This window comes from Ceraceosorus guamensis (assembly GCF_003144195.1).
Source record: "Ceraceosorus guamensis strain MCA 4658 unplaced genomic scaffold IE81scaffold_2, whole genome shotgun sequence".
Classification (NCBI taxonomy): domain Eukaryota; kingdom Fungi; phylum Basidiomycota; class Exobasidiomycetes; order Ceraceosorales; family Ceraceosoraceae; genus Ceraceosorus; species Ceraceosorus guamensis.
This window is the reverse complement of record NW_020289997.1, coordinates 558446-582173: the sequence shown is the minus strand read 5'-3', so window position 1 is coordinate 582173 and position 23728 is coordinate 558446. Positions and strand designations below refer to the sequence as shown.

At 54.9% G+C, this 23728-nt stretch overlaps 7 protein-coding genes across 7 annotated transcripts; 5 read left to right on the top strand and 2 right to left on the bottom strand.

The window, feature by feature from the left end:
- The first annotated feature begins 63 nt into the window (after window positions 1-63).
- On the top strand, window positions 64-2703 carry IE81DRAFT_296690 (heat-shock protein 90). The gene is made up of 3 exons (XM_025512144.1): window positions 64-231; window positions 316-499; window positions 566-2703. The coding sequence occupies exons 1-3, from the start codon at window positions 139-141 to the stop codon at window positions 2380-2382; spliced, it is 2094 nt and encodes a 697-aa protein (XP_025373332.1). The 5' UTR covers window positions 64-138; the 3' UTR covers window positions 2383-2703.
- A 556-nt stretch (window positions 2704-3259) lies between these two features.
- IE81DRAFT_86032 (hypothetical protein) lies at window positions 3260-9929 on the top strand. The gene is made up of 9 exons (XM_025517702.1): window positions 3260-3569; window positions 3651-3794; window positions 3867-4051; window positions 4125-4446; window positions 4530-4692; window positions 4763-5318; window positions 5389-8580; window positions 8651-9618; window positions 9683-9929. The coding sequence occupies exons 1-9, from the start codon at window positions 3408-3410 to the stop codon at window positions 9760-9762; spliced, it is 5772 nt and encodes a 1923-aa protein (XP_025373331.1). The 5' UTR covers window positions 3260-3407; the 3' UTR covers window positions 9763-9929.
- A 1254-nt stretch (window positions 9930-11183) lies between these two features.
- Window positions 11184-12336, top strand: IE81DRAFT_344225 (hypothetical protein; the record flags this gene model as incomplete). The annotated part of the gene is made up of 4 exons (XM_025515788.1): window positions 11184-11636; window positions 11738-11795; window positions 11871-12196; window positions 12268-12336. 4 exons carry the CDS (start codon window positions 11184-11186, stop codon window positions 12334-12336), a joined length of 906 nt encoding a protein of 301 aa, XP_025373330.1.
- Window positions 12337-12774: 438 nt separating this feature from the next.
- IE81DRAFT_338976 (hypothetical protein) lies at window positions 12775-15703 on the bottom strand (the record flags this gene model as incomplete). The annotated part of the gene is made up of 4 exons (XM_025515560.1): window positions 15192-15703; window positions 14289-15122; window positions 13161-14209; window positions 12775-13042 (listed from the first exon to the last, which is right to left on the bottom strand). The coding sequence occupies exons 1-4, from the start codon at window positions 15540-15542 to the stop codon at window positions 12775-12777; spliced, it is 2502 nt and encodes an 833-aa protein (XP_025373329.1). The 5' UTR covers window positions 15543-15703.
- A 224-nt stretch (window positions 15704-15927) lies between these two features.
- On the top strand, window positions 15928-17817 carry IE81DRAFT_363580 (hypothetical protein). The gene is made up of 5 exons (XM_025516788.1): window positions 15928-16281; window positions 16432-16582; window positions 16677-16751; window positions 16837-17123; window positions 17205-17817. Exons 1-5 carry the CDS (start codon window positions 16024-16026, stop codon window positions 17496-17498), a joined length of 1065 nt encoding a protein of 354 aa, XP_025373328.1. The 5' UTR covers window positions 15928-16023; the 3' UTR covers window positions 17499-17817.
- Window positions 17818-18246: 429 nt separating this feature from the next.
- On the top strand, window positions 18247-20308 carry IE81DRAFT_319556 (putative ERD2-ER lumen protein-retaining receptor). Its single transcript, XM_025512753.1, has 6 exons — window positions 18247-18822; window positions 19053-19206; window positions 19335-19592; window positions 19656-19738; window positions 19818-19842; window positions 19919-20308. The coding sequence occupies exons 1-6, from the start codon at window positions 18732-18734 to the stop codon at window positions 19941-19943; spliced, it is 636 nt and encodes a 211-aa protein (XP_025373327.1). The 5' UTR covers window positions 18247-18731; the 3' UTR covers window positions 19944-20308.
- IE81DRAFT_319555 (kinase-like protein) lies at window positions 19969-22306 on the bottom strand. Its single transcript, XM_025512752.1, has 2 exons — window positions 20512-22306; window positions 19969-20393 (listed from the first exon to the last, which is right to left on the bottom strand). The coding sequence occupies exons 1-2, from the start codon at window positions 21835-21837 to the stop codon at window positions 20187-20189; spliced, it is 1533 nt and encodes a 510-aa protein (XP_025373326.1). The 5' UTR covers window positions 21838-22306; the 3' UTR covers window positions 19969-20186.
- Window positions 22307-23728: the final 1422 nt, after the last annotated feature.

The following is a 23728-nucleotide window of genomic DNA, read 5'->3' as shown; positions in this document are numbered from 1 at the left end:
GAGCTCGACCATTTACGATCCCATCATCATCCGCATCAGAGGCTGTTACGCTCGAGCATACCACCCTGAACAGTCACACAAGCCTTGCCTCACATACACGCGCTTCGTTTCTCGAATTAGCACCTAAAGATAACAAACATGGCCGCCGCTGCCCCAGAGACCTTCGGCTTCGCCGCCGACACCACGGCCCTTTTGGATCTGGTGTGCAACACACTGTACCAGACCAAGGAGGTGAGTTGGTCAAACAACGCGCTTTCCACTCGTGCTCCGACCGCGTGACTGATTCATCGTCGTGCCACGTTTCGCAATGGCCAGATTTTCTTGAGAGAAGCCATCTCCAACGCATCTGACGCTTTGGATAAGGTTCGATATGCTTCATTGACCGACCCCAGCGTGCTCGACAGCGAGAAGGAGCTGTACATTCGCATTACTCCACACAAAGAGGCTGGCATGCTCGCTCTCCGCGACACTGGTATCGGAATGACAAAGGCAGACCTTGGTAAGCGATTCTTCGTCTCGTGCAGATCCGCAAGCCGTGGCTAATCCCAATCACCTACGTGCGCAGTCAACAACCTTGGAACGATTGCCAAGTCTGGAACAAAGGCATTCATGGAGGCTTTGTCTTCTGGTGCGGACATTAGCATGATTGGACAATTTGGTGTCGGCTTCTACAGCGCCTACTTGGTGGCAGACACCATGCAGGTCATTACAAAACACAATGACGACGAGCAGTACATCTGGGAGTCATCCGCTGGAGGTACATTCACCATCAGACCCGACACAGAAAACCCTTCCCTTGGCCGCGGCACTGAAATCAGGCTTTTCCTCAAGGAGGACCAGAAGGAGTATCTCGAAGAGAAAAGAATCAAGGATGTGATCAAGAAGCACTCCGAGTTCATTTCTTACCCAATTCAGCTCGCTGTGACCAAGGAGGTTGAGGAGGAAGTTGAGGAGGAGGAGGGAGACGACGGTGAACAAAAGACGAAGATTGAAGAAGTTGATGACGAGGATGCCAAGAAGAAGGAGAAGAAGAAGGTCAAGAAGCAACAGACAACCAACGAAGAGCTCAACAAGACCAAGCCCATCTGGACTCGCGACCACCAGACGATCACTCCTGAGGAGTACGGAGCGTTCTACAAGTCGATGTCGAACGACTGGGAGGACCATCTCGCTGTCAAGCACTTTAGCGTCGAGGGTCAGCTCGAGTTCAAGGCATTGCTGTACGTTCCCAAGCGCGCTCCTTTCGATCTTTTCGAGACAAAGAAGAAGCGCAACAACATCAAGCTCTACGTCCGCCGTGTTTTCATCATGGACGACTGTGAGGACCTCATTCCCGAGTATCTCAACTTCGTCAAGGGCATCGTCGACTCCGAGGACCTGCCCCTCAACATTTCTCGTGAGACCTTGCAGCAGAACAAGATCCTCAAGGTCATTCGCAAGAACATTGTCAAAAAGACTCTCGAGATGTTCAGCGAAATTGCCGAGGACAAAGACAACTTCAACAAGTTCTGGGAGGCCTTTGGCAAGAACATCAAGCTCGGTATCCACGAGGATGCTGCCAACCGCAGCAAGCTCGCCGAATTCCTGCGCTTCCACTCTACCAAGAGTGGCGACGAGCTCACCAGCCTGAAGGAGTATATCACTCGCATGCCAGAAATCCAGAAGAACATCTACTACTTGACCGGCGAGTCTCTGGCCGCCGTCAAGGACTCTCCCTTCATCGAGGTCCTCAAGAAGAAAGGCTTCGAAGTTCTGCTCATGGTAGACCCCATCGACGAGTACGCCGTCACCCAACTCAAGGAGTTCGACGGCAAGAAGATGGTTTGCGTCTCCAAGGAAGGTCTCGAGCTCGAGGAGACCGACGAGGAGAAAGCTGCTCGTGAGGAGGAGGCCAAGGGCGTTTCCGACCTCTGCACTGCCATCAAGGAGATTCTCGGCGACTCTGTCGAGAAGGTCACTCCTTCCAACCGTGTGGTCGGATCCCCCTGCGTCATTGTCACCGGTGCATTCGGCTGGTCATCCAACATGGAGCGTATCATGAAATCTCAAGCCCTCCGTGATTCTTCCATGTCAGGCTACATGGCCAGCAAGAAGACCTTGGAGATCAACCCCAAGAATGCCATCATCAAGGAGTTGAAGAGCAAGGTTGCTCAAGACAAGAACGACTCTACCGTACGCGATCTCGTCTGGCTATTGTACGATGTGGCTCTCCTCTCTTCCGGATTCAGCCTGGGCGACCCAGCATCTTTCGCCACTCGTCTTCACTCCCTCATCGCTCTCGGTCTTTCGATTGAAGAGGCCCCAGAAGAGGAGTCCGCTCCCGCCGTCGAGGAGAAGGCTGGCGATGCAAACGCCGCTTCTGAGCTCGAAGCTCTGGACTAAATGGGCTGATGTGCATCAATAGAATTCCGCGCCCGCGTTTCCTCGGCCCTTACGTGCTCACTGACACACCTGGCAAGCGCGCAGGTCTGCCTTCCGTTACGACTATGACATCAAAATGAGATGCACCTTTGTCATCCTTCTTGTGGTCTGACGTGTGCGATAATGACGCAATGGCGTGTCTGTGGCGTGTTGGTTATCGTGGCATGTCTTCCTAGAATGTCGTCAGACGGGTACTATAGTTACGCAGTGTCAAGGTCGACGTGTCACTTCTCGGCTCGCGAAGTGCTCGCGCCAAGAGTGAGAGTGCACCACGATACGTGGCCTCGACTGGCCATTTCTCTCGTTCTTGTCATTGCCTTCCCTAGGATGCCAAGGACAGGTGACGTCTTTGCTTCAGACTCGACTCAAGACCTGCGAATCAGAAAAAAACTGCACGATACGCAACAGCAGACACCCGCGCGTTCAGGTTGAGGCTGAGGCGCTGAGCGAAATTACACACGTGATGAGTGGACCCCTGAGGTCGCGCGTTCATGCGTATGCATGCACGCGCGCTGCTTGCTTGCCTGCATCAGCTGGGCTCGAGCGCGGCCCGCGTCTCAATCCAAGACAAACATGCAGGCGAAACAGCTCCTGACGTGGGTTGGTCCGCGCACTCGCGGCATCACAACCGCGTCAAACAAGCACGTCCCCGCGGGCACGGCGAACAACGCGTGTAGCAGGGCCAGTTAAACATCATCAACGACTCGTGCGGCCACATCTAATTTGAGGGATACCGCAGTCAAGCGCTGTTGGGATCCGATCTCAGCTCCACATACACCATCTCGCTTACGCCCACTACTACAAGCCATTCAGAAGGGAATCTTTGCTCCTCACTGTGCAACCTCACAATTTCGCCGTGATTGTCGCCTCGACTGTCGTCTCTTGCTGGCATTCACAGGAGGGCGAGGATCATTCAGCTACCCACCGGTCCCCTACAACCTTGCAAGCGTTGGCAGGGCTGATCACAACAATCTAGGGTGCTCACGATGGCTTCCACGGCAGCCGCCAGTGATGCGGCAGCAGCCGCTGAATTTGCTTCGAGGAGATACGTCTGGATCCCTGACAAGGCGGCGGGGTACTTGTCAGCTTGGGTCGTGAGGGAGGAGAGCAATGGCGAAACAAGCGTCTGCAGTCTGGCAGATGGATCGGTAAGTATCCGTCGAAGAGCGATCAATGCAAGGCACATGCGCTTGTGATGCGTCTTACAAGCGATGCCTTTCCACTCACAGTCGCGAAACGTGGCGACGGACGACCTTAGCAAGATGAACCCACCCAAATTCGAAAAGGCAGAAGACATCGCAGACTTGACATTTTTAAATGAAGCTTCTGTAGTGCACAATCTGAAAGAGCGATACTACAGCGGTCTAATCTACGTGAGTGCGCCGGATGCTTTACCTTTTGAGAACGTGCAATGCATCGCAAGCTGACCCAGCGAGTCTACTCAGACATATTCCGGATTGTTCTTGGTTGCAGTCAATCCGTACCGCAATTTGCCCATCTATACGGATGCCATCATCGCAGCCTACAAAGGCAGGAGGAGGGAGGAGAACGCGCCGCATGTGTTCGCGCTGGCAGATGGGGCCATGAGGAACATGCTAGAGATGCGCGAAAATCAGTCGCTGTTGGTGACGTGAGTGTCTGGATCACTTAGCTGGTATGCGCGTCTTGATAGTCGACTGACACGTCCAGCGCACCCAAATTAGCGGAGAGTCTGGTGCTGGAAAGACCGAGAACACAAAGAAGGTCATTCAGTACCTCGCAGCCGTCGCGGCGGATCCTACTGGTGGGCTGACTGGCGAGGAGGCTGCTGGGATCGGCTCTCCCTTAACTGAGCCCGTTGCACAGCGCACTGGCAGTATTGTGCGGAGTCACAGCTCTCGTCATGTCTTGGATCAGCTGCGAGGCGTGGAGGCTTTGGCGTCTAAGCGACTCGGCTTGCTGGAGCGCCAAATTCTGCAAGCCAACCCAATTCTAGAGGCCTTCGGAAACGCGCAAACAATCCGTAACAACAACTCTTCACGATTCGTGAGTGTATGCCGTGATCTTTCGTCATTCAACGTTCTGTACGTGTATTGACATCAGAGCGTGGACGCTGCTTGCGCCACCAGGGCAAGTTTGTGAGGATTGAATTCACAAGCGTAGGAGCTATTGCTGGTGCCAACATCGACTGGTACTTGCTTGAGAAGAGTCGAGTGACGACGCGAAGCGACAAGGAGCGAAGCTTCCACATCTTCTATCAGATCTTGCGCAGCAGAGACGAGGGGCTGAAAAGTCAGTTTCGCTTTTTCTACATGACGTCAGAATCAGCCAGCTGACACGCGCTTCTTTCTGGCTGCTGTAGAGGCCCTTTTGCTTACATCATCGCCAGAAGATTACGCCTATCTCAAAGCTTCGCGCAAGCATGTCGAGGGAGTCGATGACACATCAGAGTGGCAGGCGCTAATCGAGGCACTATCGATGGTAGGCTTTGCTTCGGAGGAGCAACACAACCTCTTCAAAGTGATCGCTTCCATCCTTCAGGTCGGCAACATTGAGCTTGCTGATGACCGATCTGAGCAGGCCCGTATCACAAATGGCGCACAGGTCGAAAAGGCTTGTCATCTGCTGGGTGTACCCGTGCAGGAGCTTACAACTGCACTTGTCAGACCTAGAATCAAAGCTGGGCGCGAATGGGTTGCTCAGGCCCGCACGAGGCAACAGGTGCAGGACGAAATGGCTGCACTTTGCAAGACAATGTACGAGAAGATGTTTGGGACCATTGTGGATCGCATCAATCAAGCGTTGGATCGGCCTACATCCAAGAGCACATTCATCGGAGTGCTCGACATTGCCGGCTTCGAAATCTTCGAGGTCAATTCATTTGAGCAGCTTCTTATCAACTTCACAAACGAGAAGCTGTGAGTCTGGCTTGAGTCGCTTCGCTACTCGTGATGGTCTGACGCTCGCCCCACGATTTTGGCATGCCAGACAACAATTCTTCAACCACCACATGTTCGTCTTGGAACAAGAAGAGTACGCAAGAGAGGCCATCGAATGGGACTTTGTGAACTTTGGCCTTGACTTGCAGCCCACCATCGACTTGATCGAGGCGACAAGTCCAATCGGCATCCTGTCGTGTCTCGATGAAGAGTGCATCATGCCGAAGGCCACGGACACCACCTTCACAGAAAAGCTCAACCGCATTTGGGCAACAAACAAAGACGGCACAGCCAAGGACACGGCAGGGCAGGCCTGGGCAACCGAGAGAGGTGTGGCACATGGATCCACGAAGTTCGCCTCTTCACGCTTCGGCCAAGGCTTCACAGTGAAGCACTACGCTGGCGATGTCGAGTATCGGACTGCTGGCTGGCTAGAGCGCAACAAGGATCCTCTCAACGACAACCTTACCAGAGTCATGTCGGAATCGAGCGATCGCTACATTGCTGCATTGTTCAGCGAATTTGCAAGCGATGATGCGCCAGCAGCCCAACCTCAAAGCGCAGGTACTCCAGTCATTGGCGGTCCCAAGCGGCGCATAAGGAAGGGAGCTTTCCGGACGGTAGCGCAGCGACACAAAGAGCAGCTGACATCCCTCATGGGTCAGCTCTCGTCTACGCAGCCCCATTTCGTGCGATGCATTGTGCCGAATCACGAGAAGAAACCCGGCAAGATGGACGTACCCTTGGTCCTCGAGCAGCTCAGGTGCAATGGCGTTCTTGAAGGCATCCGTATCGCCCGACTCGGCTACCCCAATCGCCTGCTTTTCACGGAATTCCGCAATCGATACGAGGTCCTGACGCCAGGCATCATCCCTCGTGGCTATATGGATGGACGCAAGGCATGCCAAAGGATGGTGGAGGCACTCGAGCTCGACCGTTCACTCTTCAAAGTCGGCTTGACGAAAATTTTCTTCAAGGCTGGCGTTCTGGCTGATTTGGAAGAGAGACGCGATGCGCTGCTGTTTGATATCTTCTCGAGGTTCCAAGGCGCATGTCGAATGTTTACTGCTCGTCGGCAGATGAAGAAGATCCTCAACCGAGCTGCCGCCGTGCGCACGATCCAGCGCAATGCGAGACTCTACGTGCAGCTGCGCGAATGGCCGTGGTGGCAGGTCTACACCAAGGTCAGGCCACTGCTGACTGGCACCAGGCATGACGAAGAGTTGAAGCGCAAGCAACTCGAGCTCGCCATGGTCAAAGAGCGGGCGGAGCGAGATCAAAGAGAAAGAGAAGCGCTAGAGTCACTCAAGCACACCCTAGAGGCGGACAAGAAGAAAGTAGAAGACGCTTTAGAGGCTGAGCGCTCCCTTCTAGCAGAGAAGGACCAACTCTTGGCTCGATCAAAAGAGCGCGAGTCGGCGCTGGAGGAAGAGCTTGCTACCATGCAGTCCGAGCTCGACCAGTTGGACAGCCAAGTAGAACGAGCTCTCGCATCGCAGAAGGCCTCGGAAGTCAGTCGCGCCGAGCTGCAAGCAGCGCTCGGCACAGCCACTGCCCAGATCCTCAGACTGGAGCAAGAGCAGAGTGCTAGCAAAGACCGCGAAGCTCAGATAACCGCGGAAGCGACTCGACATGCTGGCGAGCTGACGCAGCTGCAGCAAGAACGATCGTCCCTTACTAGCGAAAGTGCAGACCTCAAGCGGAAGATTTTCGAGAAAGATCAAGATCTTGAGCGTATTCAGAAACGCATGAATGAAGCGGTAGCTGCCGTCGAGCTGCGGCTCGCGGAGGAGACCAAAGTGCGGCAACAACACGAAGCCAAGAGCGTGGAGCTAGAGAATCACGGCAGGACCTCTGCGCGGGAACTTGCTGAAGCGACTGCCGGCGCCGCAGATTTACAAGCGAAGCTAGTCAAGCAGAGCAGTGAACTAGCAGAGCTCATGAACTCGGTGACGACGCTGACCCGCGAACGTGATGCGCTGACCCGTCAGCTTGGCGAGCTCAAGGTTGCTCAGGAGACGCTTGCGCAAGAATTGAAGGCTGCACAAGCCGATGGAGGGCGAGCCGCCGACTTGCGCTCGCAATTGCAAAAGGAGCTCGATGAGACTCGTCGTTTGATGGACGCCAAGACGTCTGAAGATACCAAGCAACGAGAGCTGCACCGACTGAAGGAACAAGAGCTGCAAAGCCTTAGATCTGAGCTCGCCCAAATGCAGAAACAACATGCAGATGCGGAGCACACTAGCAGTGAGCGAGTCGCGGCGCTGCGTGTCAGCCTGGAGGAGCTACGGCAGGAGCATTCCAACCTTTCTCGGGTGAGAGATGACTTGGCTCAGAAGGCCGATCAGTCAGAGCGAGCCCTCGTGCAGAACAGGTCTCTCGTGGCAGCGGCCGAAAAAGCTCAACGTGCCGCCGATGGCGATTTGCAAGGAGCGAGAGATCGCATCGCGGCGCTCGAGAGATCGCAGGCGGATTCGGACCGAGCTTTGCAAGAAGCACTGGCCCGAGTCAATGGTGCAGCTGCGAAAGCTAGAGACTTTGAAGATGCCATGCTGGAGCTCGAGCGTGGACAAGCAGCTTGGAAGGCAAAGGCCGATCAGGCAGCCGTGGAACTCTCTGCAGAGTCGAAGCGAAGAGAGCTGCTCGAAAGCTCTTCACGCCAGCACGAGCGGAATATTAGCGTGCTTCAGCAACAGCATGGTGCGAAAGATCAGGAGCTCCATAGCCTGCGTGAAACCCTCAAGGGTACGCAAGCGGAGCTCAAGACTGCGCAGTCCATGACGAACAAGACCATCGTTGAGCACGTCCACGTTCTGGAGGAGGCTAAGAAGTACACCGACAGGCAACTTGCTGAAGCCCAAAGCAAGCTGCAGGAGCTTGCTCACTACACCAAGACCCTGGAGAAGAGCAAGACCAGGCTCTTGACGGACAATGAAGATCTCACAAGAGAGGTGGCACGGCTTCAGCAGGCCGATCGTGCCGTCATGAAGAATGTTGGCTCAAGCGGCGTCACGACCATGAAGAACGTCGGTGCTAGTGGTTCGACAGCCTCTACGAGCAGTGACAACCGAGCTGTTCGCTCGCTGGAAACCAAGGTCGCCGACTTGCAGCGGGAGCTGACCGCTGCTCGAAGGGAGCGCGATAGCGCACAGTCAGATTCGCGTCGCAAGGACCTTCAGCTCGATGAAGCTGTGAGCCGAAGTCGGGCGCAGTACGAAAGCCGCATCGCAGCGTTGGAAAGGTGAGTGAAGTCGCCCAATCGCTTATGTCTAAGAAAGAGATGACTGATTTGGCACTTTTCGGATGCACAGAGATCTGGCCGGCTCTCAGAATGCTCGAGGCAACACTTTGCAGCAGTTGTCCAACCTGGCTCGCCAAGGAGGCAGTGGAGCTAGCGACGCTTTCAGGAAGCAGCTACTTGCTGAGCTGCAAACTGGCTCTGAGGAGCTGCAGCAAGACATGGTGGCTAAAGGGGAGGCTCTTCGCAGTCACAAGTTCAATGGCACTAGCACAGGCAACGGCGCGTCGTTGCGCGGCTCCAACACGGGCGGCGCTGTGTCCAGCTCCCGCGCATACTACGAGTACAATAGCGCAGCGCCCCGCAACGGCTCGACGGTCACACCAGTTAGCGCTAAGCGAGCCTCTCTTGATTTTGGAGGACCAGGAGCTGCGTCACTGAAGTTCTCAAATACCGAGGCCGCTGCCGCTTCGCAAAGGACGCAGGCCGCTCTTGAGGCGCAGCTCACAGACGCCAAGCAGCGCCTAGACAGAGAGGTCCAGATGAGAAAGGACGATGCAACTGAGAAGGCGCGCTTAGAGCGACAGTGGCAAGAGCACCAGATCAATGTCGCGTCTCTCAATCAGTCCGCTGCTGAAGCCAGAGACGCAGCGGAGAGGGCGCACGCTGCGGAGCGGTCCTCCAGACTCGCGCTGCAGGAAGCGGAGGCATCGACGCGCGAAGTTCAAGGAATGGTCGCGGCCCGAGATGAGCACATACAGTTCTTGGAAGCTGAGCTCGAGGCGCTTGAGACTCGACTACTTCAGGGCCAGAGCTCTGATGTCAGCGACCTCCTCGAAGCTTCCCGGCGAAGATTCAGGCAGGAGCTGCATACTGCTTCAGAGGAGACCAACGAAGCTCGGGCAAAGCTGCAACAGCTTCGCGATGAGAATCTGCATCTGCGTGCCTCTAATGAGGAGCTCAACTCGTTGAAGGAAGCGTACGTGGCGCTATGCGAAGAGCAGGGAGTTGAGTCCGGGTTGATCATGTCGCTTCAGAAGGGTAGGTGGAGACGAAGATTGCGGTATGAGATCGATATTTGTCTGATCGCGTCCATCTTTCACAGCGGTCGAACGATACAAACGTGTTGCAGAAGAGCACATGACAGCGTTCAAAGAACTTGAAAGTGAGTCAGTCACGTTATGAAGTCGTATTTGAAAGCGTATTCACATGCTTGGAAGGACGCTCTTCTTGATCCTTTGCAGAGCAAACAGCCACGCTGCGCCAAGGAAGCGTACGCGGGCCTGGTGGTCCTTCCGAAAGCCTATCTCCTCGTCGCCGATGAGCGATTACATATATTTGCGCAAAGCGTCTTTGAGTTCCGCCCCTCTTCCCATCTCTCGCACACAATTTGCACAGCCGGCTTAGCTATTGTAGTAGTAGTGGCAATTTCGCGGAATCTGGTGCCTTTCTCATTGGGTCTCGGAATGCGCTTCGGACGCTGCCCCGTGTTCCCGTCCTACAGGAACCACATCTGTATCAGACCGAATTCATGGCTTTTGTTGCAAGCAGGGCGTGGCGAGGTCGTGTGACCGCGCTGAGTCGACGACATGCTCTCACGTCTTGCCTAGCTCGAGCTGTCAAAATCGAACGCGTAGGGGCATGTGGAGAGCTCAATCGGCATGCAGCAACAGCAGTGGTGCGTGTGAAACGAGCATGTGTTGGATCGTGATCTGCTTGCTGAGCGGCAAGCCTCAAGGCGGGAAAGCTGAGGAGCGCACAGCGACGTCACCGGCCCGCTTCCCAGCAGCATCAGCTATAGCTGCGATTTTGTGTCAAATGCATCTTGCTCGAGACTGGCAGCGGCCGAGAGCGGCGATGTTCGGGCGAAAAGCCAAAATTTGGAGGTGCGTGTATACCACCGTACACGCTAATGACCCAAGCCGCACCCATGCACCCTCAAACTCACACACTCACTCATTCTCGGGTGTGGCTTGCCGAGCGCTGTGTAGTCCGCTGCAGCAGCATGCGAGCGCCTCTGCACTCTGCTGCCCTATGTGGCTTCTTCATCTCTCCAGCTACAGCGTTGCCATACATGTCAAGTGTCAGCAGTCATGAACGGGACGGGGATTGCAAAGGGCGAGCGTATGCGGAAAGGCGAGGCGAGTGAAATGGGGTGTGCAGCTCGGGTCTACGGGAGACTGCCAGCCGGGTGGAGGGGTTGATGAAACAGGAATCGGGCGTGATGAGCCGTGGGTGTTGATTGCTCTTTCTTCGTACATCATGCGACACATTGCTGCTTCTATCGGTCACATCCTTCATCCCTTGAACCACAATAGCGAGACCTACCAGCCTTTGCGCTTGAGAGCGTCAGCAAAGCTCACAATCTGTACTGCGCCTACCGCAGCCAAGCAAGCCGGTGGACCCTGTCCAAGCGCAGCTCGAATCTCGTCCATCCAGACCTGAATCAAGCCTAGCTCAGATACAGCCGCGACCTGGAGGTGCCCAACGCCTTCTCTATCCAAGTCAGTCTGCTTCCATAGGCTGAGGTGTAAACATCCTTCGTTTCAGCACGAGCGACAAGCAGACATCGTCCAGCCGCACACCAGCAGCATCAGAAGGCGAGCATGAGCTCTTCCACCCAAGACACGCTGCCTCCGTGGGCTTTCACGGCGCTCGAAACAGCCAAGCAAGTGTCAGGTCGAAAGGTGGCACGACACATTCGCATCGAGCAGCCTTCTCAATCCATCAAGGGAATCTACTGCATCTCTCCACTCGTAGCCGATCTTCATCCTCCCATTTACGATCGTCCATGCGATACGCAGTTGGAAAATTGTTCCAGTTCCGCCTGGTTCGAAGGGAGAGGCAGTCCTGTCAACGTGACGGTGGTGGTTCAGGGAGATGGAGATGAGGAGGCGCATGCTAAAGTCAAGGAAGCGGCGCAGAATGAGAATTTGGAACAATTGACTTTGCAGAGCGAGAAGGTCGTCGGTCAGCGCAAGGTTGGTGGAGCGACGGAGAAGAGGAGACCGGTGGGCATACATGCTAAGAGCTACATGGGCAGCGTCAGAGTGGCCATTGTGAGTCGATTGCGCAGGCTTTTGCAGCTTTCGCTCTACTTGATCTCCCACGCTGCCAGGTTGGCTGACCACTCAAGTGGACCATTTTCCCCCCGCTGTAGCCGCAATACACGCTCTCGACGCCGCTGACGATCCGTCTCAAGTCCAAATCGGGAGATGGTGAGGCATTCGATGCCTGGCTGGCAGATGTAGCGCTTGCATTGACACGTAGGTTCCCCGCGCTGCTTTTCTCAGTGCACCTCTTCCTTCCGCCATCCTTTTCTGGTATGCTCAGCTGGTCAACAGAGACAGGCAAACTCAAACTGTCCAAAGCTATTCAAGAGCGGTACGAAGAATTAGGAGAGAAGCACAAGCATCGAGGAGTTGGACGATTAAAATCTGCAGGATGGACAAAGGTCAAGAACAACCATCAGCAACCACCTCGACCCCAATCTGCTAGCGGCTCAGCTCCGGCCAGCAACAGGAGCTCGATGCACTTGGGACCGCACGAGGTTGCTTCGAAAGCGGAAGCTGTAGAGGGAATCAGAGGCACGCGAGGAGATAGCGCCGAATTGATCACTGTGAGTCGTTTGCCCATGATTCTCTCCGGCCCCTCATATGACTGACCTGTGCTTGACCCATTGACCCGTAGGCACGCGGCGACATTCACATCTATGAGGCCGGCGAGGCTACGAACTCGACGAATTGCATCATCTGCTAAGGAACTCTCGCGCACCGTCTTGATGTATCAGCCCTGAAGAAGTGTGAATCTCTTTCGTATGCATCGCAGAGCAAATTCTGTGCCAACTGCGAATAGCCCCAGTCTCGAATACCGTCACCTCAGCAATCCATCATTATTTCCTGGCAAGACTTACTTTTCACTTCGACCAACGCATCTGATGACAAGCTACGTCTCTATCTCCACAGCTTCTTTTGGCGCACGAGAGTGGCGTCAGATCAAAGATCAGAGACTCGTCTCATTTGCCATGTCAAATGGGGTATACAGCCAGAGCAACAAAGACGAGCGCAGTCGCACAAGTGACTTCTGCGATCAGCGCGACCTGCTGGGTCGGCCGTCGACTCGAGCACATTATGCATCGCGAAGATGGATTGGCCAAGCGAAAGACACCCGGCTTCGGGACGAATGTCGTAGGCAACCTCAAAGCCTGGCCTTGAAAAACCTAGGATTCGTATGTTGGCCAATCTCTCCGAGCAGGTGCCTCCTGACATACGGGTTCAAAAAGACTCCATCCGGATCCACGTTCCGTCGAAGGTTCAAGAAATCGTCAAGATGAGGATATAGCTTTCTGAGCTCTGCGTGGCCGCACGTGTGCGATTTGGCCCAGTGCGGTCGACCTGCAAAGTAGCGCATGAGGGCTTCGAAGCGTTCAAACAGGACGCGGTAGCGCGTCGGACGATTGTAAGGTCTGCATGACACGCAATAAAAGGGTCAGAAAAGCGTCGAGCATGGGGCAATGAAGGTCACTGGCTTCGCGAGAGAACTTGCTGAAGCCTGCATCCCGAAAATCAAAAGTCGAGACTCACCTGAACTGGATCAAGCCGATGAAACACGTCTTTCTGCCCTGACTCGGACTCAACCAGATGCCATCCGCATCCCCAAACCTGATTTCCACGGGGAAATGGGGTCTTTCGCCGTCGCTATTCGCCTGTTCCGCTTCCAACCAGTCTCTAAGTGCGCGAATGGCTGCAGCAGTGTGTTCGAAAGGTATCGCCCACTCGGTCGTGTACTGAGGAAAGAGGCAATCCATATTGAAGACCAAATGGGACGTATTCACGCTCGTATAGGTCGCGTGATCCGAGGAGAGAGGCGCATGAACGCCCAGATTTCGCGTTGTTCTTCCTGCGCCCTGTCCAAAGGATGGCGCGACGTTCGATCGAGAGATGATTGGTGAAAACGTGGACGGCGTGGCGCTAGTAGAAGCTCCAGAGAGGAAATCTTCGAGCGAGACTCGGTGCGCGGGCAGACCAGGTCGATCCACTGCTCCTCTTTTGACAGCCGTCCTGAGAGCCCCAACCCTTGCTCCCAGCTCGGCAGCGGCGATGACATTTCCGGCCGAAGCGTGAGGCGAGGAGTCGTCTGCCGAGCTAATAGAGGTCTCTGAAGCATCTTCTTCGGTCGTACGGCCTACGCTCGCTACTCCCGCTGGCGCACCTCCGGCACTCTCACCCTCACTCTCACGTCGGGGACCTTGCTGCGACGGCCCATTCACGTGTTCGCCTTCCTCCGAGACACGTCCTTCAGCGGACACGCCCACGGGCGTCCCATCGCTATGCAAGTTCGGGCTCGTGTGGAGTTTGGTGGTGGGTGTAGACCTCTTGCGAGCGGTGGATGGCGCCAGGGAGGGTGGTGCAGAGGCTAAATTGCCCGCAGAGGAGAAGCCGGCCTGTCCGTGAGCGTTCGGATGTGATTTGTGTTTTAGTGGAGGGGAGGGGTGCGTGAGGTTGAACACCAGCTTGCCTACTCGTGGTGGTAGCGAGCGATGGTAGCGCGAGACGAACAGGAGGAATTGTGCCAGATCGTGTCCAATCAATCGACCGTACACTCTGCTGGCCAGGGTGGCTTGCACAGGCGGCTGTGCGTAAGTAGCGGCATCAGCCAGCGCCATGTTGAGCCAGCCAACCATGCTGATCAAAGGCGCTCTTCACACTCACCTCGAACGTTCGGTCCTGCCTGAACAAGGTGCACATACGCGCCTGAGGCCAGTACATGATCTTGGCATGCTGCGTGCTGTTGACTATGGTGCCAATTCTGCGCTGAGCGGATCTGGTCTCCTCATCATCATCCTCGTCTGGTGGGTCTAGTCGCGAGACGTTGTCCACCGATGATGAAGGTATAGGCCAAACTGTTCCTGTAACCTCGTTGCGCACGCTGGGCAGGTATTTGGACCGAGTCGTGGGAATGCGGCGACCTTGAGCTAATAAATGACCAAGACTCTCACGAGAGGGCGTGTCGATAAGTCGCTCTGGGAATGCTGTGACTTCGGTCGGGGCAGTCGGAGTTGCGGAGGTGCGACCTGAAGCATTGGGACGAAATGGCGCAGGCGAAACCTGCGCGATGACGCTTGGAGCACCGGTGCTCGGGCCGAACAAAAAGTCAAATGGCATCTCCTCTGCGACCTGTCTCAGGCAGAAAGCCGGCTCCACTTTTAATTCTGCTTCAACCACCAACCCTGTGCATCCCAATCCGCAGAGTGTAGCGTTGAACAGGTCCGGCCTTTCGGTTGTGCTGCACCTCACCACTTGTACGCCACCTTGATCGGATGGCAAGGCGACGATGATTCGCATGGAGATGATCAGGGCGGATACGGGCGGCATGTCGACACCTGTGCCGTGCGTGGCTGTGGAGATCAATCCGCCGATGGTCTGCTCTGAGATGGACCCCACATTGCTCATGGCCAGTGGAGGATCAGCTGCTGCGAGCATCTCATGTATCGCAGACACATACGTTCCGCCCAGGACAGTGATGCTGGGAACGCTTTGATCGATCTTGCAAAGGCGCGATCGGGCGGTTCAGTTGCGGAAGCTCGCAGCGCTACAAGCACGAGGCCTGCTCACCTTTACCAGACCTTCTAATCCTTTCATCCTCATGACCCAATCCTTTGTCCACATCAAGTCTCCAGGACTATGCGCTCTCCCCACCGCTCTTATCTCCCTTTCCTCCCTTCTTGCAAGCTCCACGAGCGCGCAACATTGCTCCACATTGACGGGATCGAATATCAACCGAGGTCGGGCTCGAAACGTGCCCCCCCAATTCCACAGCTCTTTAGGAGATCGAAGCGAGAGGGCCGAGGAAGCGATGAGATGAAGATGAGCGATGGGTTGGGTGTGTATCGCCTCGAGTGGAATGCGCCGCTGCTCCTCCACTAGGGAGGCGTTGCTGCTGGACGAGGCGTCATTTACTGACATCTTGAGCTGGAGCTTGCGTGATAGCTTGGATGAAGAGGAGGACGAGGTTAACGGTAGCGACGGCTACCTCTGCCCAGAAGACTGCGATATTGAATCTCGACCGCAAGCAGATGCGGCGAGAGAAGTTTGCCCAAGAACCACGTCCTTCTGAGGGTGGATGGCAGATGGTGGGTCGGGTACATTTGCTGCTGCGTGCGCATACGAGCCTTACGCGAGCATTCACGCGCCCCGGCCTGCCAGAAGGCGGGGTGATCACGACCACGTGACGTGACTAGAGCTTCACCCTCTCAAGACAAAAAATCCGCACAGCCACGTTTCTTCTTGCGGTGCGCACAAAGCCACGCGTATGGTCGATGATGTGGCAGTCGTAAGTCTCTGACGCTTTCTCAATCCTCCGTCCATACAAAGTCGACGAGATAGGTCTCACGAGAATCGCCTGACGCATCTCATCTGACTGCTCAGCAAGAAAGAACGAGAGATAATGGCGGATGCTTTGGATGATGACGAGTATCTTGATCGAGCATCCACCTCTCCATCGCCCGCAGTCGAGGGTGCTACTCTCGACGTCGGCTTTGACCAGGATGAAGCAGGACCTCGGTCGGCTGATGAGGCTCGCGCTGCTCTGAGTTCCAAGCGCAAGCGCTCTGCCGATGCGGATGGGGAAGACATGGACGAGGTGGCCAAGAAGGCCAAAAAGAAGCAAAAGCAAAAGGCGAGGGATAAAGCTCGCAAAGCGCAGGTGAGAGATATAGCATGTACACATGGGAGCAAGCAATTTTCCATGACTGCCTCTGCCATGTGCAGCGTAGCGTATGCGGTTGCTCACATGCGTATTGCTGCGTCTTTCTTCCATCGATCTTTTCTTTGGCAATGCGGTTTGCCCATCAAGCGCAACGAGGTCAGGTCTGAGATGACCGCGCTGGGAGGACCTGGCCGACTACCTTGCGATTTGCAAGCTGACTACTTGCGCAAAGTGATGCGCAAGTGTAAGTTCCTTGAGAATCAGAGCGACTTGGAATTGAATGAGGTCGCAATCGGTCGTGAGTGGTGTGGAGAACGCGCCGCTGTTTGGAGCGTTTGGGTCGCTTTTCATTGCGCAAACTCATGCTCAGAGTCTGTCTCGACGCGAAACAGAGCAGGAGTTGGTGGAGACCACAGATTTTGTGGAAGAGAGGACTGATGATGCGTTGGTCGAGTTCATTCGGGCGGGTGAGTCAGCATGTAGGCTTCTGACCCTCACTCTGCGGCGGCACTCCAACCATCGAGCTAATCGCAACGCATACATCCATATCAGTCTCTCCAAGCACCGCAGCCACGCTCGACAATTTGCAACCGCACGAGGTACAGGCTGCACAGCCCGTATGTCTGGTCGTAACAGGCAACGCGATGCGCGCGGCAGATCTGTGCAGGAGCTTGAGAGCCTTTCTCGGTTCTCGGACTGGCCCAGAAGAGAAAAGTCAAGAGTCAAGCGGTGCAGGTCAGAAGCAAAAGAGCAACAAACCAGCCAAGAAGCAAGAAGCCTCGTCCAAGGTAGAGAGAGGCAAGTTGACGGTGGCCAAGTTGTTCGCTAGACATTTCAAGGTGCGTGAGCAGGATGGCAGACATCTGTATTTGGATTTTGTGATCACGTACTCTGACTTTCTTCTCTGCTCGGCTCATCAGCTCAAGGAACACGTCGAGTGGCTAAAAGATAACAAGATCCCACTCGCAGCAGGCACACCTCAACGTCTTCGCGCCCTTCTCGAAGCAGAGAACCCCCACTCAGCAGAATCAGAGCCCACCTCGGCCTTGGATCTGTCCAAATTGCAGCTCTTGGTTCTGGACGTGACGTGGAGAGATGAGAAAGAAAGAGGTCTTTTGGAGGGATTTGAGACGAGGGATGAGACCGTCAGGCTATTGATCTGCGATCAGCTCAGGTCAAAGATCGCGCAGAATGTCAAAATCGCCTTGTTCTGAACGCTTGGAACTTGATCGAGCATCAAGACGTATGGCTAGCTTTCGATCGAATGATTGGTGCGACTGTTTTTGGAAATTCACGACGTGAATGTCTTGTAGGGCCAGATTTTGGACCATGGAGTCTTGACGCGATCAGCTAGGGAAACACAATAGTAATCGTGAACCTCCGACGCAGGTCAGGCTGCTGACAAGACCGCGAGCAATCACGAATCACAATGCACCTAAATCCACAGCAGCAATTGATTTCGTCAGCCTGCAAGGACAAATTCCAAACGTCCCTCCTCAAGCTTAGTCGCTCGAGAGTCAACTCGCACACGACATTCACGATTACTCAAGTCGATTGAAACCTTGGATTCAAGGCAATCTTGAATCAAGTCTAGGATGCGTCGCAATTGAGTCATATATGAGCAGCGCACTCCACGTGGCGTGAAATTCCTCTGCAGCTAATTTGGATGATTCGCGCACGGGCGCCCAACCAATATGCGCCGCCGCGGTTGGGCCCTGCACTGATCGTGACTGATGAACTTGTAGACGTGTCAATCCCCCCCCCGCCCGTGCATCAGCATGCGTACGCGCAGTGAAGACGCGGCGGCGCACGGTGATATAGTTTGAGCAAGCAAGCATGCAATAAGCCGAATTCGGAAGCAGCAGTAGCAGCATGCAGCAACGCGCATGGCATGCCTGTCTGTCAGCTATACGGTGGGGCTGTCCGGCACCTTCTCGAATCACGAATCTCGAACTCTCGAATCGTGAAATGCAACTCAAACTTCCTGGGAACCGAGTCGTGAGTGCTCAAACTTGACTTTTGGTCGTCAGAAGATCGATCTCTTGAAACTTGCACTTCTCAACCAGCAGTCACACTCGTCTCGGCAATTTGCAAGTCGTTCCCTCTCTTCACCCTCACACTTCCTACACGCGCACCGCAACGCGCAGCTCCTGGGCCCACTACCGATTAACACGCTCAGCACGAGGAAGACGACGACGACGACGACGACGAAAGGCTGTTCCACGTCTCCAGCGCTTGTCCCACTGCTCGGTCAGCCAGTCTATCGAGCTCGCTACGGTCTCCAAGGCATCGCAGTGGCAGAGCAACACGTTGCCGTGCCTGGATTGTTGATCAATCGAATCGTAGCAGCAGCATCACAGACCAAGCAGCAGTCCTTCTACTGTTGCAAACCTTGCACATCTGCACATCCAGCCCCAAACGAACCTCAGACGCGAGAGGGTGCAAAGATGAACATCTTTAGATTCTTTGGCGATTTGTCGCACTTGGCTTCCATCTTCATCTTGCTGCACAAGATTACCATCAGCAAGAGCTGCAGAGGTGCGTAGGTTGCGTGGAACGCTAGGTGCAGCCAAAGCCAAGGATACGAAAGTCGGGTAGATGCTTGGCGTGCGAAGGGCGGCGGAATGGAGCTGGAGAGATGGTCGCATCGGTGCTGTCACAGAGGATAGGCAGCAGGACAGTGCGCACATCGTCACCAAGAAAGACGAAGGGCAGATCGACTGTTTGTCATCCTCGCTCACGTCTGATGCTCACCTGTACGCGCACAGGTATCTCCTTCAAGACCCAGTTGCTGTACTCGATCGTATTTGCCTCGCGCTACTTGGACATCTTCTTCGAGACGAGCTTGTACCGGGTCTTGATGAAGATCTTCTTCATCGGTAGCTCAGTCTACGTCTTGTATCTCATGCGCGTCAAGTACAGGTGAGTCTGTCGGGTTCAGGCAGTCGGCGGAGCTTTTTACCTTGATCAAGCTCGTGCCAGCAGATGTGCGGGAGGCCCATGTGTCTCCACACCACGCTAAAGCCTAAGCTCCGCCGAAATGCATCCAGGCCCACACACGATCCAGCGATCGACACCATCAGGTTGGAATACTTGCTAGGCCCCGCAGCCCTGCTAGCGTTGGTGTTCAACTACGGCTACAATATCTTGGAGCTGTTTTGGGCTTTTAGCATCTACTTGGAATCCGTCGCCATTCTTCCCCAACTGTTTATGCTGCAGAGGACAGGAGAGGCAGAAACCATCACGACGCACTACCTCTTCGCTCTGGGCGCTTACAGAGCTCTGTATCTGCCCAATTGGATATACCGGTAGGTTGCATTGGACGTTTTTTTTGGCGTTCATACAGCTCTGACTTGCGCAATCTCCCTCAGGTACTTTACCGAGAATCAAGTGGACCCCATCTCGGTCATCAGCGGTCTGGTGCAGACCGGCTTGTACCTCGACTTTTTCTACAGTGAGTCGTTGCTACCGCTCATTCTGCGTGCAGGCTTTGCGTGCGCTGACGTAGCATATTCCTCGGCCACTGGCAATAGTCTATGTGAACAAGGTTTTGAAGGGGTGAGTGCGGCAGCTGATGTCAGCATTTGGCACAAGTGTGCGCGGATCGCTGAACATCGCTCCCTCCACTGCTCAGGCAAAAGTTCGAGTTGCCGGCGTAAGAGGAGGCAAAAGGAGGTACACAAATGCATGGCGTTGCTATCGGGCATGCAAAGATAATACATGACTCGGAAATCAGAACTCGCATCGTGCAGACGACGCAGGAGTGGCCGATGTTGCAGGCTGGATCGCAAGATATCAGCGAGGCTCAAGGGGATCAATGACGTGCCAACAGCACACACAGAATTGCCAAAGGCTAAATGGAGATGCGACGAGAGCTGTGTTTGGGACTGGGTCAAAGTCCACTAAGACGCCCCGAGACGTGCAAGCGCATCAGCAGCCGACGGACGAGCGCCCGCAGAGAGTCGGATCGCCGATTCGCAGAATTCGAAAGCTGCCTGCTCGGCCGCAGACCGGAATGAAATGGCCAAGTGCCTTCTCAGTCCGCCTTCGACGGGCTTGCGCGCTGGGAAAGGCATGCGGCTCAAAGGCGGACTGAAGTGTTCCGATTCCTGCCACGCGGTGCGAGCCGAGTCGAGCGATTGGAGAAGGGTCGGTTGAGGCAGCGCTTCATTTGTGAGCTTCGCTTGGCTGGAGAGGTGCGTGGCTTCGTTCAACAGGCAGACTCACTGGCCACTCGGTCTGATCTGTTGGTCGACCAAGAATCGCAAAAATGCTCCCCGCCAGAGCGATTTCTCCTCGGCCATCGAAAAGACTTTGTCGCTTCGAATCCCGAATCAGCTCGCTCTCCTCCTCGTGATCTTGATCCTCGTAGGTCTCTTCTTCGTCCTCCTCAAAGCTCCAGTTGCTGCTCGATGCGCTCTTGGTCTCTTTCCCCGAGTATCTCTGCCAGCTCTGATCGTCTGCCAGAGCCGTTTCCCAGTGGGGTAATCGCACCTCGCTCGCTTTCCTTTTCGGCGCCTTCTGTACCAACGCAGTCCACAGCTCGATCAGACTTGCTCCTGCTGACCATACGTCCGCTTTCGATCCATCGTAGCCGTCGGAAGGAGAAAATAGGAGCTCTGGAGGACGATAACACGTCGTGCCTACTTCCGCCGTTCGACTTGGTCTTTCACACAATGGCGCCACTTTGCCGGCGTGAGAAGCTGGCACTCGTGTAGCGACGCCCAAGTCGGCCAGTATGGCCTCCCCGTCGTAGCTCAGCAAGACGTTGGACGGTTTGATGTCTCGATGAGCTACACCGATCGAGTGCAAGAAATTGAGACCCGAAAGAACACCTTTGGTTACTTTGAGCGCAAATTCTGCACTGGATGGTGAGATTGTCAATGACTCGGGACCAAGATGTGGCTCCGCAATTGCTTCCGTTTGATGGACGCGACGTGGGGCAATGTGATCCGCAGGGATGCGAAGAGCTTCTGCTAATGTGCAAGGGTATAGAGGCAACACGAGTGCCACCTCTTTGCTCCAGGGACCAGCAGCGCGGACAAAAGCGCTGATCAGATGCACCACGTTGGTCTGTCGAGGAGTGATCTCCGCTCTTGAGCGATCTAGCGCTCGATTGCGATGAATGACCGCGAGCGACAATGTTCTGTACTCGTTGAAGACATCATGAGGTGGAGGTTGCTCTTCCAAACTGACCACCTTGATAGCTGCCCATCCTGCAATCGAGCCATGCTCGGGCACACCTTCTAGGTCCGCCTCGAGTAGATCTTCATCCGCCGCATCAGGACATGGAATACGAACGCGCAAGATGGAAGAACAAAGCCCCGAGCTGTGCTTCTGCGTGCGTTTGAGAAGCGCAGCGTAGTAGCGTTTGACCGAGTCCGACGAAGTTCCAGCGCCTTCCAGCCCGATGTTGGCGAGCTCTTCATCGCTGAGCGCTTTGACACGCTTGGTCTCATACCTGCGCAGCCAGCTCGAAGTCCTCCACAGCTCCTTGACAATGTCGGCTTGCTCGCCATCTTCTGCGCTTGCACATATATCTGCAGAGGTCATGTTGATCCTGTTTGGAGCTGGAGTGCATCCGCACGAAAGAGAGTTGAGCACGATAAAAGGAATCTATAGACGCTGACAAACAGCCTTCCCACCGCCGACTTGCGGATTCTGAGAAGCATTTGCCGGTGCGCAAAAGCACGCCAATCTCAGCGCTAGCGGGACAGTGATTAATTGTATCCTTGCTAAATGCAGTCGGCCCGTTCTACGTTGCTGAGATTTGTTCCTCGTCCTGCTAGATGTGTCTCTGAGATCGTCTGTCTAGCTGATCTTGAAGCTCCGTAACTTCCGGCTTTGTGGACGCTATGCGATCTAGCTCCGCCCAAAAGCATCCGCAACGTGAATGCCAAGTCAGCGCGTCGTGAAGAAGTAACATGTGCAGGTGAGTCGATCGAGTCACGACACGCCTCCCTGATGCTCTGCTGGTCGGTTGATTAGAAGCGTCGTTGTGGCGTGAGGATTATTCACGCGATTGCGAGAGAGATACGATGTGTCGCGTGCGCGCATGATGTTGTGCATCTTAGCGCGCGCGCGCGCAGCAAAGTCGAAAGGGCCACTAGAAATCTCGCAGCGCTACAGTCAAAGTCACAGTCACAGTCACGGTCACGGTCACGGTCACAGTCACAGTCACAGTAGCCCGCGTGGCTCGGCTATAGGCGTCACGCAACGTCCAGCGAGTCATCGTTCCAACGAGACTGACGCGGTCCCGTCGTTCTGAATCTGCGTGCAGCTTCACCACCCCTTTGTGCTGCCGTCTATATGCGTAGCGCCCGATGGGTGTAAAGTCAAGCATGAGAGGCCCAGCTCTGCTCTCAACCCGAACCCGTACCCGATTGTGCATTCCGCTTTCGCACGTCTTTTCCCCGCGTCGCGCAGCGGAAGCATTGTATCAAACAAGGATCCAGCATCAGGAACGAGTCAAGCAACATCATATGCGTTGTACGCCACGGACTCGATCGACGTCCCCGTGATGATCAGCGGTTTGTAAGCTTCATGTTGGTGATGCATAAGAGCGAGCTGGTTCAGTACGAGTGTGGGGGTTAGTGTGAGAGATTCCGGCCCTCTTTTCATCACCCCGCAGAGAAATTGCTTTCGCCGCGAAACGCTGTGCCGGCTTTACGATCAGTCCATGCTCACTTCTGCTGTAGTCGTGCGCTCGCTGTTCTTCACCCAAGCCTCCGAGATCCGAGCAAACGATCAGCAAGGTGTGCACTTCTACAGATAGATGGGTAGCTGAGCTCTTGGCCGCGTATGACCTTGACTGCTTGCTGCATGGCTTTCCCTTCGAACGCTCGAAACGCGTTTGCTGTTCTGCTTGGCGCACTCAAGACTCTTGCCTCCATCAAGATGGGCTGGCTATAGTTCATCCCGCTGTTGGCAGATCGAGCATATCAGCGTGATCGTCTATATAGCTCATGCTCCAGCAGGCATGCAGCGTCACCAATTAAGCTCATTCCACCCCCCACCTTGGGCCCGATCGCAAGAGTCACGAGTCTGTCAGCCCGAGAAACATGCCGAGGTGTCCGGTTTCAATCAGAAGAGAGTGCAAGATTCTAATCGTGAATAATCACGTACAAGTTAACTGATCTTGTTTCTTCGCGTCCCTCCCATATCGCCATGGCAATCACAATGAAGCATCCCGGTTGCTGGTTGCGCGGAGTTGCTGCATGCGTATTATAGTCAGCTCATGCAGTACACAGGTGCATGGCATATGCAAGTGCTGAATTGCGCCTGCTTAGCGCGTGCACATCTTGCTGGAGCGGCGCTCAACCTATACACGTCGGCGCAGCAGTCAAGTCCCAGTTGTGAGTATACCATGACCTAAATGGATCGACGGAAAGCTGTGCATTGCTGGGAACACCATTATGCAGCTGCGTGCGCCATGGTCATGGAG

Coding starts and splice junctions, on each gene's coding strand:
- IE81DRAFT_86032 (XM_025517702.1), top strand. CDS start 3,408: ATGGCTTCCACGGCAGCCGCCAGTGATGCGGCAGCAGCCGCTGAATTT. Junction 4,052..4,124: donor AATCAGTCGCTGTTGGTGAC/GTGAGTGTCTGG, acceptor CACCCAAATTAG/CGGAGAGTCTGGTGCTGGAA. Junction 4,447..4,529: donor ACAACAACTCTTCACGATTC/GTGAGTGTATGC, acceptor TTGCGCCACCAG/GGCAAGTTTGTGAGGATTGA.
- IE81DRAFT_296690 (XM_025512144.1), top strand. CDS start 139: ATGGCCGCCGCTGCCCCAGAGACCTTCGGCTTCGCCGCCGACACCACG. Junction 232..315: donor CACTGTACCAGACCAAGGAG/GTGAGTTGGTCA, acceptor CGCAATGGCCAG/ATTTTCTTGAGAGAAGCCAT. Junction 500..565: donor AATGACAAAGGCAGACCTTG/GTAAGCGATTCT, acceptor CTACGTGCGCAG/TCAACAACCTTGGAACGATT.
- IE81DRAFT_319555 (XM_025512752.1), bottom strand. CDS start 21,837: ATGACCTCTGCAGATATATGTGCAAGCGCAGAAGATGGCGAGCAAGCC. Junction 20,394..20,511: donor CAGATCAGACCGAGTGGCCA/GTGAGTCTGCCT, acceptor ACCGCGTGGCAG/GAATCGGAACACTTCAGTCC.
- IE81DRAFT_363580 (XM_025516788.1), top strand. CDS start 16,024: ATGGCGGATGCTTTGGATGATGACGAGTATCTTGATCGAGCATCCACC. Junction 16,282..16,431: donor ATAAAGCTCGCAAAGCGCAG/GTGAGAGATATA, acceptor TTGCCCATCAAG/CGCAACGAGGTCAGGTCTGA. Junction 16,752..16,836: donor GGTCGAGTTCATTCGGGCGG/GTGAGTCAGCAT, acceptor CATCCATATCAG/TCTCTCCAAGCACCGCAGCC.
- IE81DRAFT_319556 (XM_025512753.1), top strand. CDS start 18,732: ATGAACATCTTTAGATTCTTTGGCGATTTGTCGCACTTGGCTTCCATC. Junction 18,823..19,052: donor CATCAGCAAGAGCTGCAGAG/GTGCGTAGGTTG, acceptor GTACGCGCACAG/GTATCTCCTTCAAGACCCAG. Junction 19,843..19,918: donor GTGAACAAGGTTTTGAAGGG/GTGAGTGCGGCA, acceptor TCCACTGCTCAG/GCAAAAGTTCGAGTTGCCGG.